General features: G+C 39.5%; 1 protein-coding gene across 1 annotated transcript; it reads left to right on the plus strand.

The window, feature by feature from the left end:
* The first annotated feature begins 8655 nt into the window (after positions 1-8655).
* LOC103461535 (GTPase IMAP family member 8-like) lies at positions 8656-13646 on the plus strand. The gene is made up of 5 exons (XM_081611150.1): positions 8656-8674; positions 9268-9318; positions 9650-10243; positions 10563-11225; positions 11725-13646. The coding sequence occupies exons 1-5, from the start codon at positions 8656-8658 to the stop codon at positions 13131-13133; spliced, it is 2736 nt and encodes a 911-aa protein (XP_081467276.1). The 3' UTR covers positions 13134-13646.
* The last annotated feature ends 218 nt before the right edge of the window (positions 13647-13864 follow it).

The raw sequence follows: 13864 nt of genomic DNA on the forward strand, positions 1-13864 counted from the left end.
TTGTACGATCTTGGAAAGCGGTCTCAAATTCAGACAGAACAGGATTTTTTTGAGTTTTTATAAAACACTACAATTTTTCTTTGTAGGATTTTTTTTCAAATTTTGCTACGTCGGTAAATGTTACAGGAGTTTGATCAGTAAGACCTGCCATTGCTTAGCTTGCTGTAAAGTTTCTGAATCTGTAAAGTTATTATTATAAATGTGCGCTAAACTGGTAGCGAAACAAAGTTTATCGCCAGAATTCTGTACCACGCACAAATGGCGTCTTTTTTTATTAATGAGTTCACACTCTAAAGTTTTCACTGCTTTCCGCTTCACCCCTCCCGAAGGGTCTCTTACAATTTGTAAAACAAATTCGAGATCACCGTGCGATGGTAGCTCCGCATTCGATTGCATCAATTCATCCAGAAAATCCATAAATGCTGTTTGTATGTCACCGTCATTGCTGACTTGAATATTTAAATTTCAGGTAAAATTATCTCCAACCAGTTCCAGCTGAACAACATCATTTCGTTTGGCTAAAGAACATGCATCATCCGTTAGTTCAACAAGAACATTCATGATTTCTACATAATATGAAGCGAGATCTGGGGCGGAATCTTCGCAAGCAGGCGGAATTCTGAAGGGCTGTCTAAGTTCGAAGTTATTAAATTGTTAACGTTCAAGCAGCGGAGGTGGTGATGGGAGATCTGATCCATCTAACTCGTTCTGATCGGGGTTAGATACAAGTTCACCTCTGATATTTCCCCCCTGCTGAACAGATAAAGCATCAGACGCGATCGGTGGAGTTTTGACAGAAGCAGCAGCTGCGGGGGAGGAAGGAGAAATGGTGAGGGGCTTGCTGCAGCGGGAGGGGGACCTTCCCCCTCAGCGGGTAAAGCAGAATTGGGTGAATTTTGCAAAACTTCCAAAGCAGATGAGAGTCTGCTCAAAACTAGTATTGAATTCTGGAGGAGTGAGACATATTCGGTTACTTGAAAATTATTATTATTATTATTATTTGAACTGAACGGTTGACTAACGGAATGCCGCGGAGCAGTATTTTGCAGGGAACTATTTAGTTGTGTTAATAAACCCTCAAGTTGCCCCCTTAATTGTCTAAAATCAGCTCTATATGGTCCATCAATATTTTATACAGAAAAATAGTAATACAATCAAACCTGAGAATTCATTTAACAGAGAGTAAAAAATAAAAAATAGCGGTACAGCAGCCCCCTGAGAAATCATTTAACATTCACATTCTTGCTTCAAGTAAGGTGGTAGCGGTCGCCTTGTTCACACGCTCCATACGGCGCCTTGCTCTGATCCTTTTCTTCCTGTTCAGCGTGCGAGCAGAACCAGGGGCCACATCATGCATGAGCATCAACACCTCTAAAAAAAACAAAAAAAAAACAGAAATAAATAAATAATGTTTTAAAGCGATAATGCACAAATCATAATAGTTTTTCTTAAAAAATAAAAAATAAAAAAAATACCTGAAATGAATTCAATAGCAATGCATGGTCTGTTCTGCGCTGTAACAATTAAAAAAAAAAAAAAAACAGAGAAGGTTTGTTTAATATAACAGGCCGGCTAAATAGGGTACCGATCTAAATAAACATGAAAAACAAACTGACCTTGAATTCCTCTACGTCTAGCACCTGAACAGGGTTGACGCATGTAAGTTGAAGGTTCCTTTTTTCGCTGTGTGCAGAATTATCTGCTCTCCATTGTACATTCCTTGCAGCCCGGTTAGTGGGGTGCTATTTTGCTCCCTCACCGCGTCCGCTGCTGGAGCTCGCGGCCGCAGGGGCGCCGCCACAGGCGGCTTCACGTCCGGTGCGCTCGATTCGATAGTTGGCCGGGGTCGCGGCAGCACGGTCACCGGTGCGCTCGCTACCGGCAGGTCCTCCGGTTCCGTCTGCTGTTCGATCGCTGGTGGAGCCGGCGGAACAGCCGATCCGACGGTTTGAAGGTCGGCGATGGGTCCTGATGATCCCGCGTTCGCGGCGCGGATCCTAGTGCTGGATTGCAGGGCTACCGGTGAGCTGTTCGTGACCTATGCATGATGACCATGGATTGTCGAGGTATCACGGAGGGGTAGAGCACAGGAGGGTTTCTCCGTGATGAATCAATATGACGTTGAGACGGATAAAGCGGCCCTTCTTCCGAATCGATGAGGTTGATTACTGGTTTTGGATCAAATATATCTTAAATAAAAAAATAAATAAAATAACAGATTAGAGATTTTTGTTTCATTTCGCCTTACGTGAAACTGTATTTATTTTTTAACTTACCGCAGCCCGACTTTTGATCTGGTTTATCATACAGGGGCGTGTTTGTTGGATCGGTCCATATGTTTGGTTTTTGTCAGAGATAACCTATTCCTCTGACGGGAACCTGCATTCTGAGTAACGAGTCGATCCCCCTGTAAATCTGTTTAAAAATATATATATAAATATATGTATATTTATTTATTTATTTAACAATTAATTTTTTGTTATGCGGTGGTGGAGGGGCGAGGAGTGTTAAAATACTGACCGTAGACTAATTGCGGTATGACCGCCCTCTCCAGATCTTGCGAGACAACATCTGAAGAAAAAATAGGAAGTCAGATCGAAGCATATAATGAAAGGGAGAGAGAGAGAGAGCTGTAACTTACCCTCTAATAGCTCGTTGTACTGGGATTCGGAAAGCACCGACATGATGAATTCTCTTTAAAAAAAAAAAAAACACGTAGCAAGTTTCTAGCTTGGATAGGATCAGATCAGCAGCGGTCTTGGAATGAACAGAGTCTTTGTCCAACCTGATCCAAAATAGGGTGATGGGAGAAATATCTATCGATAGAGAAGCCAAGGTGTCTGGAACTGATTAGCCGTAAACAGCAGGAGGTCTTCCTGCCCTCCTACCACAAGCTGTACACGGTCAGAGTAATATCTGTCTGTTTAAAGACCTCTTCTGTGAGACTTTTGACCACTCCAGCTGATCCAGGCCGCATCCGATTCTGAAGGAGATAAAACATTGCGTTTAATTATTCAAATACAGAAGAATTAAGGGTTTTTATCCATAGTAGTTCCTACTAACCGAGGTAGTGATATTCTTTTGATGTTATATTCTAAGCAGGGAGATTTCATGTCTTCCAGACTCTGTCTAAAGTCGACATATGTCGGTTTCTGACTCGCTTTTTTCTTCGTAATCTGACATACATAATAGGAAAGATAGAGTTACCAGATTGAAAAAAAAAATTAACCAAATTTTGGTCCCATGCAGTATAATCGACCGTGGTATATTTACCAGATAGTATATGAAGCGTTGATTATGTGTTAGGACTGCACATTGTCCCACCAGCTTTTCTATTAAGAGATACGTTTTTGTTTATTAAAAATCAGGATATAATTTAGCTGTTGAAAAGTGACATTTAAACAAAATGCAATAACTTTTTTTTACCAAACAAATGACTCACTCTGCTCTTTTAATTCTGATGTATGACCAAAATTCTTTTTGAACAAAACTGCGATTCCCTTCCCCATTCGTAAATCTTCACTAACACAGTGCGCTAAGGATTCCTGGCTTGGAGCGGAGAACAGATCACCGGTCACATATTTTATCCTGCGCATCTTGAAACTTTCTGATGCTTGGAGAGAGAGAGAAAAAAAAACATAAACATACTCTGCAGTTAGCGCAAGCATTTATTCAAGCAATAGTTGCTGCTATGGGTCAGAACCTCGAACATCTGGACCCCATTTCCGGACCACCCACCTTGACCACCACCTGTTAAATTTGATTGATACAAGGGTGTACCTATACTCTCTCTTACATTTGCAATTTTATGTTACTAGTTTTTATTTAGAGGTTTAGTGTTAACATTTTTTGAAACTGGGGAAACAAAATTAAATCTTCCTTAATCAAGCATGTTTGTACAGATGGTGACTTAAATCCTCCTGGGAAAGTCCTCAGTTGTAAAACCTGTCTGTGTTAATTTAGTTTCTGTGTCTCCCCTCTGTCTGAATTCACATCCTACTGTGAAGATAGGATGTTGATTTCACCCCCTCCATTCCTGTTCATACCTTTCTCTCCCCTGCTAATAAAAGAGACAAACAAGCTGAAGGTTTTCAGAACACATGGTGAGCAGCTTGGAGGAGCAGTTCACTGTGTCTTCTCCTGCAGAAGTTTGGTTGAAAACTCACATACGTTGTCTGTGGATCTCTGTTTTCATGTAGGTTTAAGAAAATACCTATCAGTCCCCATTGACTTCCTTCATTTGGAGCGTTGTAAAGGAGGATATGAATACATCCTAGTTGTCATAGACCACTTCACACACTTTGCTCAAGCGTAGGCATGCATGAACAAGTCGGCAAAAACTGCTGCAGAAAAGATCTTCGGGGACTTTGCCCTAAAGTTTGGATTTCCAGCTAAACTTTATCATCATCAGGGCAAAGAATTTGAAAACAAGTTGTTTTCTAAGCTGGAAAAGTATTGTGGCATCCAAGGCTCCTGTACAACTCCCTACCATGCAGCTGGAAACGGGCAAGCAGAAAGATTTAATTGAACTCTTCTTTCAATGCTCAGAAACGTGACAGGAAAATAAAAGTAAGATTGGAAGAGCTCCCTGCCCAAAGTGGGGCATGCATATAATTGTACGCGTAGCGAAGCAACCGGACATGCACCTGGCAGGAGTCCTTGGCTGCCAGTGGACATGATGTTTGGGTTAACTCCAACTGATCAGAGCACCTCACACAGTGATTATGCAGGTAAGTGGAGGAAAAGGGTGCAAGAAGCTTACAAGTTGGCATCTGAGACAGCACATAAGGAGCAGAACAGAGCAAAGATGGAGTACGACAGGAAAATTCATGGAGTGGAACTGCAGCCAAGATCTAGGGTTTTAGTGCGAAATTTCAAGGACAGAGGAGGACCAGGAAAACTCGGGTCGTACTGGGAAGACAAGGTCTATGTAGTCACTGAAAGGAAATACAAGGACAGTCCTGTTTATGCAGTACATCCTGAGAAAGGCACAGGGAAGGTCAGAGTTTTGCACAGAAACTTACTATTGCCTTGCGATTTTCTGACAGCTGAAACAGAAAAAGATGTGAAAAACATGGTGGACAAGGAAAGTCAACAACAAAGTAGAAACAGAAGGAAGCAGAAAGAATGTGTTGACAGGAATGGTGACAGCAGCTCTGATGACCCAAAAGTACAACCGGAACAAGTTGAAGATCAGCTGAGGAGAGGTGCAGAGGATGCAGAACCAGAGGTGGAGTCGGAAGGAGAAGTGTCATCTGATAAAGCAGACGAGAGAGGGCTGAAACCTGTTTCAAGACAGTATCCTTCTAGACAACGGCATCCACCCAAAACACTCACCTACAACAAGCTAGGCCAACCAACATTTATGGTTAGGCACAAGTAATGTTAAGTTCATATTGTGGTTAGGTCACATTGTTCAGTTATATGTTCAGGTTAGGTAACTACACAGGACAGAGGGGATTAGAATCAAAAGCTTTAAGCATATCGATAGCTGATTAGTGCACATCTGGAATTTGGACCGCTATGTTAAGTTGATTTAGACTGATACATATGTTAAGCATATAATAGCATAAGTGGGTCTAAATGAAGGGTTATGGGGCAGAAACTGAAAGTCAAACTTTACAGTCTGATACACACAACCTGCAGAGATGGCAGAGTGACTTTACAGATACTACCTGGCCAGTAATGGCTATTGTTTCAACATGACATGAAGAGGGGGATAGATGCCATGTTAGGAACTGTATCATACAGGAAAGTGTACCAAGAGACTGTCTTCCAAACCTGTCTCCATACCAGCTGAAGACTCAGTTCTCCAGAAATGTCATTATGTAGGGAAGACATTTATTTTGAGGGGGAGAGTGCGGGGGATCAGCTGCTGAGGACTTTGGCCGAGGATTATGTTTATGTAAAATTAATGTTTTAATGTTTATGAAAGCAGTAAACGTTTCCATGTGTTTGATCTGCATCCTGCAGCTTTTCTGATTAAGGAAAACTTTGTTTCTGCAGGAATGAGGAAGATCATGTCAGAAACACCCAGAGCAGGAATTTTACGGGAACATCCTGCAGTCGAACTTCAGCAGAGGAGCAGAAACAGTCAGAGAGGAAGGAGAAGATTTTATTTAGCTAGACTTAGGTTTTAAGATGCTTTAATAGAACCAATATAAGCTTTACTTTTACTTTATTCCTGAAACTGCAGTCCAACATCAACAGGTGAGTCAACATTTTTCTTAAAATGTTCATGTGAACAAGAAATTGTTGAAATTATGACCTTGTTTTGTTTTTGTTTATGTTTCAAATCAAATCTGTCATTTCCTTTGTTAAAATAGTTTTCAGTTTTGAGAGTCACTCAGACAGACGCAGCTCTAGAAAAAGCATAAAATTTCAGTTCTATTACATTTTTAGTGATTTATTCTTATTAGAAGTTTTCTTTGTTGTTTTTCTGTTTTAAATTGAGCTTTTTATGAAACATTTATTGTCTTTCTGTTTTTGGATGCTGTTTATGTGGAAGATCTGACTTTCAGGAAATTGTAACGATTCATAACAAGTCGTTGGTGTTACATTTACTAGAGAAGCTTTTGGAAAATAACTAGTAGTGATTTGATCAAACTGTAGTTTTTACATGAGTTCAGTGTATCTAATTAGACCTGAACTGGATTCATGATGAATCACAGAATCCTGATCAGGTTAAAGTTATTTTCTTTTATTCGTAGATGATTTAACTCAAACTTGTTGACAGATTTAGTTTCTCATGCAGTTGAAGCTCTGGTTGTTTTTCTTCCTTAAAGTTCCTGTTGATCTGGTTTCTGAACCAACTGACATTTAATCTTCATCTCTAAATATGAAGCCAAACGTCTTTCAGAGCCAACTGGTTCCTGCCAGCTGAACATTGTGGAAGAACTGGTTGAACTGGTGATTTCTGCTCCCAGTCACTCAGTGGAAACTAAACTGATCTCTATTGGTAAATGTTACAGTCAGACTGGAGACACATTAAATCTGATCAAACAGAAATAAACCCTATTTATTAGAACCATAATCGTCTATAAAACATGTCAGTTTCATCCATCCATTTTCTTACACCCTTGTCCCTCAGTGGGGTCAGGAGGTGCTGCTGCCTCTCCAGTCAACGTTCCGGGTGAGAGGCGGGGTCACCTGGACAGGTCGTCAGTCTGTCGCAGGGCAACACAGAGACACACAACCATGCACACACACACTCACACCTAGGGGCAATTTGGAGAGGCCAGTTAACCTGACAGTCATGTTTTTGGACTGTGGGAGGAAACCGGAGTACCTGGAGAAAACCCACCATGCACAGGGAGAACATGGAGACTCCATGCAGAAAGACCGGGAATCGAACCCAGAACCTTCTTGCTGCAAGGCAACAGCTCTACCAACTGCGCCACTGTGCAGCCCCTCAGTTACATCCAGATTGTCAGAATGTTTATTTTAATTACCATAAATTTACAGTTCTGAATCTGGATGAGAAGAAATAAGAAATGTATTAAAACCTTCATGGTGAGAACAGAAATACAGAGTCCAGGAGTCTGTCAGTCTGCAATGTCCAACAGTGGATCTGGCTTCCTTTCATAGGTTCTGGTCAGAGAAGAGAGACCTGATTGGACACTAGGTGTGAATCTCTGATTGTGAAGTACCAACAGTTCTGTGGAGCCCCACACAGATGGCCTGGCCATTTGTCTATTGTTAAGGAAAGGAGGTTGTTACTTACTGTGTGAGATGCAGTCTCAGTTCTGGGTTGAGGAAGTTTCACCTGATTGTCTCCTGGATCACAAACATTCTCTCCTGTTACATCACATTAAGTCTATAGGAGAGCAGGAGGCCAATCTCATGGTAAAATCATGCACACAATGATCTGATCAGACACAATCTAAAGCACAAGAGGGGGGAGGAGCATGTTATAAAATTATCCATTATCCTCTGGCAGATTTAGGTTCCATTTGTCCATTTCCTAACATCCTTGTCCCTCAGTGGGGTCATGAGGGGTGTTCGTGCCTCCAGTGAACGTTTTGGAGAGGCACCAGCAGGTCGCCAGTTTGTCACAGGGCAACACACACAACCATTCACACTCACACTTAGGGAGAATTTAGAGAGACCAATTAACCTGAACATGCAAACTCCATGCAGAAAGACCCCGGGCCGGGAATTGAACCCAGGACCTTCTTATTGGAAGGCAACAGTGCGCCACTGTGCAGCCCTAGATTTAGGTTTAAATTAAATAATATTTTAATGTGACCAACATGTTTCTTCTGACTGTAATAAATAATGTTTTGGATCAGCCTAGTTAAAGTCCAGACTTGAATGTGACAGGAAGGTAAATATTAGGGTGATGGTGAGGAGGCCTTCCAACCTCCCAGAGCTGCAGCAAAAGGATTTCTGTTGATTATTGAGAAGGTTATAAATAATTCTTGTTTTATGTCAAATGTAAACTGGTTAATTTTATCTTAACTGCATATAAACAATGTTTCTGAATGTCAAACTGTACAAACTTCATCCCCACATCTGGTCGTATTTTTTAACCTTAAACTTTTTTTTCCCTCTAATATTTTTAAAGTCTCTCTTCAGATAGGAACCTGAAGTTCTGGTTGGGTCGGTCCAGGTTCTGGTCCAGGTTCTGTTTTGGTCAATCCAGACAGACACATCATGGCTGCTGCAGAACCAGGTGAGTTTAGTTAAACCTCATGAATCCTTAGATTGTGTTTGATTAAAGGTTAAATATGGATTAATGTTTATCTGGTTCATATAGAAACATTGTTTCATGTTTTTGGGGTTTTACAGTAATTAGATGAACTGATGTGGAAAAGATTGTAAAAGTTTCTTTGTTATAAGAAAATATTCTGTTTTTAAAGCAATATGTTTGTTATTTTATGTGTTTTAAAAAGAGGAAATGATTAGAGACTCTAAACTCATCAGTGACCTTCATTCAGTCTTTCACATCAGATCTGCAGTTTTTGTTCTGGCTTCAGTAAAACAGATCTTTGAACCGGTTCTCCTCTGTTCTGTAAAATGAATTTGTCCTTTATGACAGTTTGATCAGAAACAAACATTTGGTTCAGTCTCTTTATTAAAGTTCATAAGCAAACATGTTTCAATGTTTCCTGTTTTTCTGTGTATCAGTTATTAAACCCGGTTCTGTTTCAGATCATCAGTTTAGTTCTTGTTTGGTTTTTCTGCTTCTGGAGAAATTTAATGTTTGAATTATTTTTATTTTTATTCGCTCAGTTTTCTGAAAAAGTCTTTTTTTAATCTTTTCAGATCTGCAGCCTGTTAAACGGAGCAACAGCCTGGAACTAATTCCTCCTTCCAGTGAGTTTAACTGATTTAATCTGATGAGAAATAAAGATCTAAGTTATTAAGATTAAAATACTGAAATCACAAAAAAAATTAACTCAGACTCTTTGCTGAGAAGATCCAGTAATGTGTATTTCATAATATTCTAATAAAACAAACATTCATCATTTTAAATATTATAGATTGGATCAAATTCTCTTAATATTTTTTTCTATAAACTTGAAGTTTAAATTTCTGTAAACTGTGTGAATCAGCAAAAGATAAATTATTACTGAATCAATAAATTTAAAGTTTTCTTTGTGATCTAAATGTGTTGAACTATTTTAATTGTTCATTTTATCTCCAGTGTCTGAGCTCAGACTGGTTCTACTGGGAGGAAACTGGTCTGAGAGGAGATCAGTGGGGAACTTCATACTGGGACGTGATGGATTCACCAGATCATCAAACATATTTAAGAAGATTTCTGCTCCACTGAAAAACAAACAAATATCTGTGATCAACACTCCAGATGTTTCGTTCCACACAGCAGAAAAACTGACAGATTTCATCAGAAAATGTTCTGAAGTCTCTGATCCTGGACCTCATGTCTTCCTGCTGGTTGTTCAGCCTGAAAGTTTCACTGAAGGAGAGAAAGATAAGATCTACAGAATCCTTCAAGCCTTCAGTGATCAATCATTTGATCATTCATTGGTATTGATCCTGAAGTCCAGACAGGAAGGTTCTGTGTTCGGTTCTCCTCTGAAGGATCTGATCAGAAAATGTAGCTACAGATATTTAAAGATGGAGGAAACTGAACGTGAGCAGCTGCTGATTCGCTTTGGACAAATTGAGAAAGAAAACAATGGAAACCATGTGAGACATGAAAAGTTTGAAGAAGCAGCAGCAACTTTACCGTCAGATGATCAGGCTCAGAAACGACCAAGATCCAGAGCTGCTGCTGGTAAGAACAGGATTCAATCTGATTATGTAGCTCTATGTTCATTACTGTTAGAGAAATTAAAATACACTTCTCACATCTGGACAAGAAATCCACTTTTCCCAGGTCCAGTTATTAAACCCACCAGATTAAAAACCAGTCAAGTGATTGATTTAAAAGTTTTTCATCTGAGATTCTCCAGGTTAAACGTCCTTAGTTTTTAGTCTGAAAAGGTTCAGACAAATTTATTTAAAGTTCAGGACAGAAAACTTCCACATTGAACTGTTACTGTTTCAACAATGATTGTGTTGATTTGTAATAATTTTAATTTGTTTTGTTGCAGTTAAATCCAAAGTAGATCAGACTCCGCCACCTTTAAACCTGGTTCTGTTTGGTCCAAATGACCCACTGAAGACATCAGCAGCCAAAGCTATTCTAGATCAGCCAGATCTTCCTTCAGCCTCCAACTCTTCAGAGTGTGTCAGAAACCAGGGAGAGGCGTTTGGACGTCGGGTTTCTCTGGTGGAGCTGCCTGCCTTGGGTGGAAAAGCTCAGCAGGAAGTGATGGAGGAATCCTTCAGGTGTGTCTCCCTCTGTGACCCTGAGGGTGTCCACGCCTTCATCCTGGTCCTACCTGTGGGTCCCCTCACTGATGAAGACAAGGGAGAGTTACACACCATCCAGGACACATTCAGCTCCAGAGTCAATGACTTCACCATCATCCTCTTCACTACAGACTCAGATCCTGAACATCCAGATGTTGGTAACTTTATAGAGAACAAGGACATCCAGGATCTCCTCCAGATCTGTGGAGGAAGATATTTAGTTCTGGACATCAGAGACAGACGGCAGATTGAAGGACTGATGGAGACGGTGGAGAGAAACGTTTCTGAGAGAGAGAAAGATTCATCTTATACAACTAAAACATTATTATGGGGCCAAAGAGACGATAAACTACAGCTACAGAATAAACTGAAGGAGTCTGAGTCAAAGACTGTGGTTGCAGGTAAATATTATGTTAATTTAATTAAGATTTAAAAGATTTTTTTCCAGTTACCTACATAAGTTTAGTTAATTCTGCTTTTCTTTTATTTCTCCAGTTTAATATTAATTTCACTAAGACATAGGATGATGCCTATTGTAGCAGTTCCTTTTATTAATTTATTCCTCAGTTTGTTAGTTTTTTACAATGCAATGTTTTATTAACTTATCCGAGACTCAGACAGGAAGTTGAAAACAGCAGAATGTCTCCATATCCGTTTCTCTGCCTGACATCAGGAAACTGTCTGCAGAACTCGGGATAAGATGAACTGTGAAACAATCAGCTTTCCTACAGAGAATAATACAGTTTCCTCTTTAAATAATTTATTTTTAATCTAAGAAGCGTCAGCATGACAGGAATGATTGAGCAAATCAGAAGTTTTCATCATAACTTGTTTCTTCAATCAGTTCCCTGTGAGGATTATGTCTAATAATTTTCTAATTAATCTTTATTTCTAACCCAGATCCTGAGCAGATCCCAGCAGCAGATCGTCTCCGGATCGTTCTGATCGGGAAAACTGGCTGTGGGAAGAGTTCATCAGGAAACACCATCCTGGGAAGGAAACAGTTTGAAGCTAAAGCTTCTCAGCAGTCGGTCACTAGAAACTGTCAGAAAGCTCAGACTGTGATCGGAGGTCGGCGGGTCGTTGTGGTCGACACTCCTGGTCTGTTTGACAACAATCTGACCCCCGACCAGGTGGATGAGGAGCTGCTGAAGTGCATCAGCCTGCTGGCCCCGGGGCCACACGTCTTCCTGCTGGTGCTGCATGTCGGCAGATTCACAGAGGAGGAGAAACAAACTTTGAGACAAATGAAGAAAGTTTTTGGTAAAAACTCTGAAGATTTTACTCTCATTCTGTTCACTGGAGGAGACAAACTGCAGTATGAGGAGAAAACGATAGAGGACTACCTTAGAGAGGGACGTGATGAATCCTTTATGAAGGTGATCAACGACTGTGGAGGAAGATATCATGTTTTTAATAACTACGATAAACAGAATCGATCACAAACCAATGAACTGATCCAGAAGATCAATAACATGGTGGAGAAGAACAGAGGAAAATGTTTCACCAGCGAGATGCTGCAGGAGGCAGAAGCTGCTATTCAGAGAGAGATGAAGAGGATCCTGGAGGAGAAAGAAGAAGAAATGAAGAAACTGAGGGAGGAACTTCAGAAGAAACACGAAGAAGAAACAGAATCACTGAGAAGAAAAATGGAAGAACAGAGAGAAGAGATGGAAAGAGAGAGAAAACAGAGAGAGAAGCAATTTAAAGAGATGGAAGAAAACAACAGGAAGGAGCGAGAGCAGAAAGAGAGAGAACAGAGAGAAAGAGAAAAGGAAGAGAAGAAAAGAAAAGAGGAGGAAGAACGACAACAACATCAGTGGGAAAAAGAACGACAAGATTTAGAGAAAAAGATCAAACAGGAATCAGAAGAAAAGGAAACAATCGACAGAAAACTGGAAGAGATGAGAAAACAGATGGAGGAGAAACGAGACGCCTGGGAGACGGAAAGAAAGGAGTGGTGGGAAAAACGACACCGAGAAGACGAAGAGAGACGAGAAGAACTGAAGAGATTTCAGGAGAAATATGAGAAAGAGAGAGAGAAATATGAAAACCAGAGGAGAGAAGATGAGGAGAGGAGGAGAGAACAAGAGAAGGAGAGGAAAGAACTAGAGGAAAAATATCAGAAACAACTGGAGGAAGTAAAGAGGAAGTTTGAAGAGGAAGCCAGAAAACAAGCAGAAGAATTTAATGAGTTCAAAGAAAAATACAAGAAAAATTTTTCTGCTTTTCTGCAAAAACATGAAGAAACAAGAGAAATGAAGGAAAAACAGAAAGAAAATCCTAAAGTGAAACAACTAAACAGATGAAACATGTTTATGACAAATGTGATTAAAATAACTGAATCAAAAAAACAAAAATCAAAAGATGTCAGAAAAAAACAGAGTGACACATCTCTACTTCCTGAAGATCTTTGGTTTCAGTAAAGTTGATCAAACTGAATTTTAGTTTCTTTAGATCTTTGCATTTATTTTAATCAAAGTTAATTTGTTTAAAGTATAAAGTACTTTATTAGAAATCATTATTTAATAATGAATTAATATTCTAACATTACTGCAACAGCTGATTAGCAGAACCATCAATTGGAAACAAACATAAAAATGTGATATTTCTGTTTTATTAATTTTCCTGCTCTCTTCTTTTGCTTTTTAATTTTTGTGGTGGTGTTTTATGTTTTCTTTTTCATAAATGGAGCCATTAATTCACAAACATGTTGACATGTAAATTTATGTGCATTTATTTGTATTTTTTAATTGTATTCTGTTTTCCAACTGTTGCAACAAAAACGTAGATGTGAAATAATGAGTGACTTGTCTAAAGTTGGGATTAGTCTGTTTTTTATTACAGTGATAAAATGGGTTTAAATTTATTTTTGTATTCTTACAGGTGAAGTTTTGTCTTCATGTTACATGATGAACCATCAGGAATCTGAAACTGTTAAAGTTTTACTGGATGTATTTTCTTGCTGTTTGATTTGAAACATGAGCTTTTTTAAAATAAAGTTGGTATCAATGTTACTCTTTGTGTCTTTATTAATGGT

This window comes from Poecilia reticulata, chromosome 9, assembly GCF_904066995.2.
Source record: "Poecilia reticulata chromosome 9, P_reticulata-male-v2, whole genome shotgun sequence".
Taxonomy (NCBI): domain Eukaryota; kingdom Metazoa; phylum Chordata; class Actinopteri; order Cyprinodontiformes; family Poeciliidae; genus Poecilia; species Poecilia reticulata.

Bases quoted from the DNA above. Each gene is read 5' to 3' on its own strand.
- LOC103461535 (XM_081611150.1), top strand. The intron at 9,319-9,649 runs GTGAGTTTAACT...TTTTATCTCCAG, and splicing joins GGAACTAATTCCTCCTTCCA to TGTCTGAGCTCAGACTGGTT. The intron at 10,244-10,562 runs GTAAGAACAGGA...GTTTTGTTGCAG, and splicing joins AAGATCCAGAGCTGCTGCTG to TTAAATCCAAAGTAGATCAG.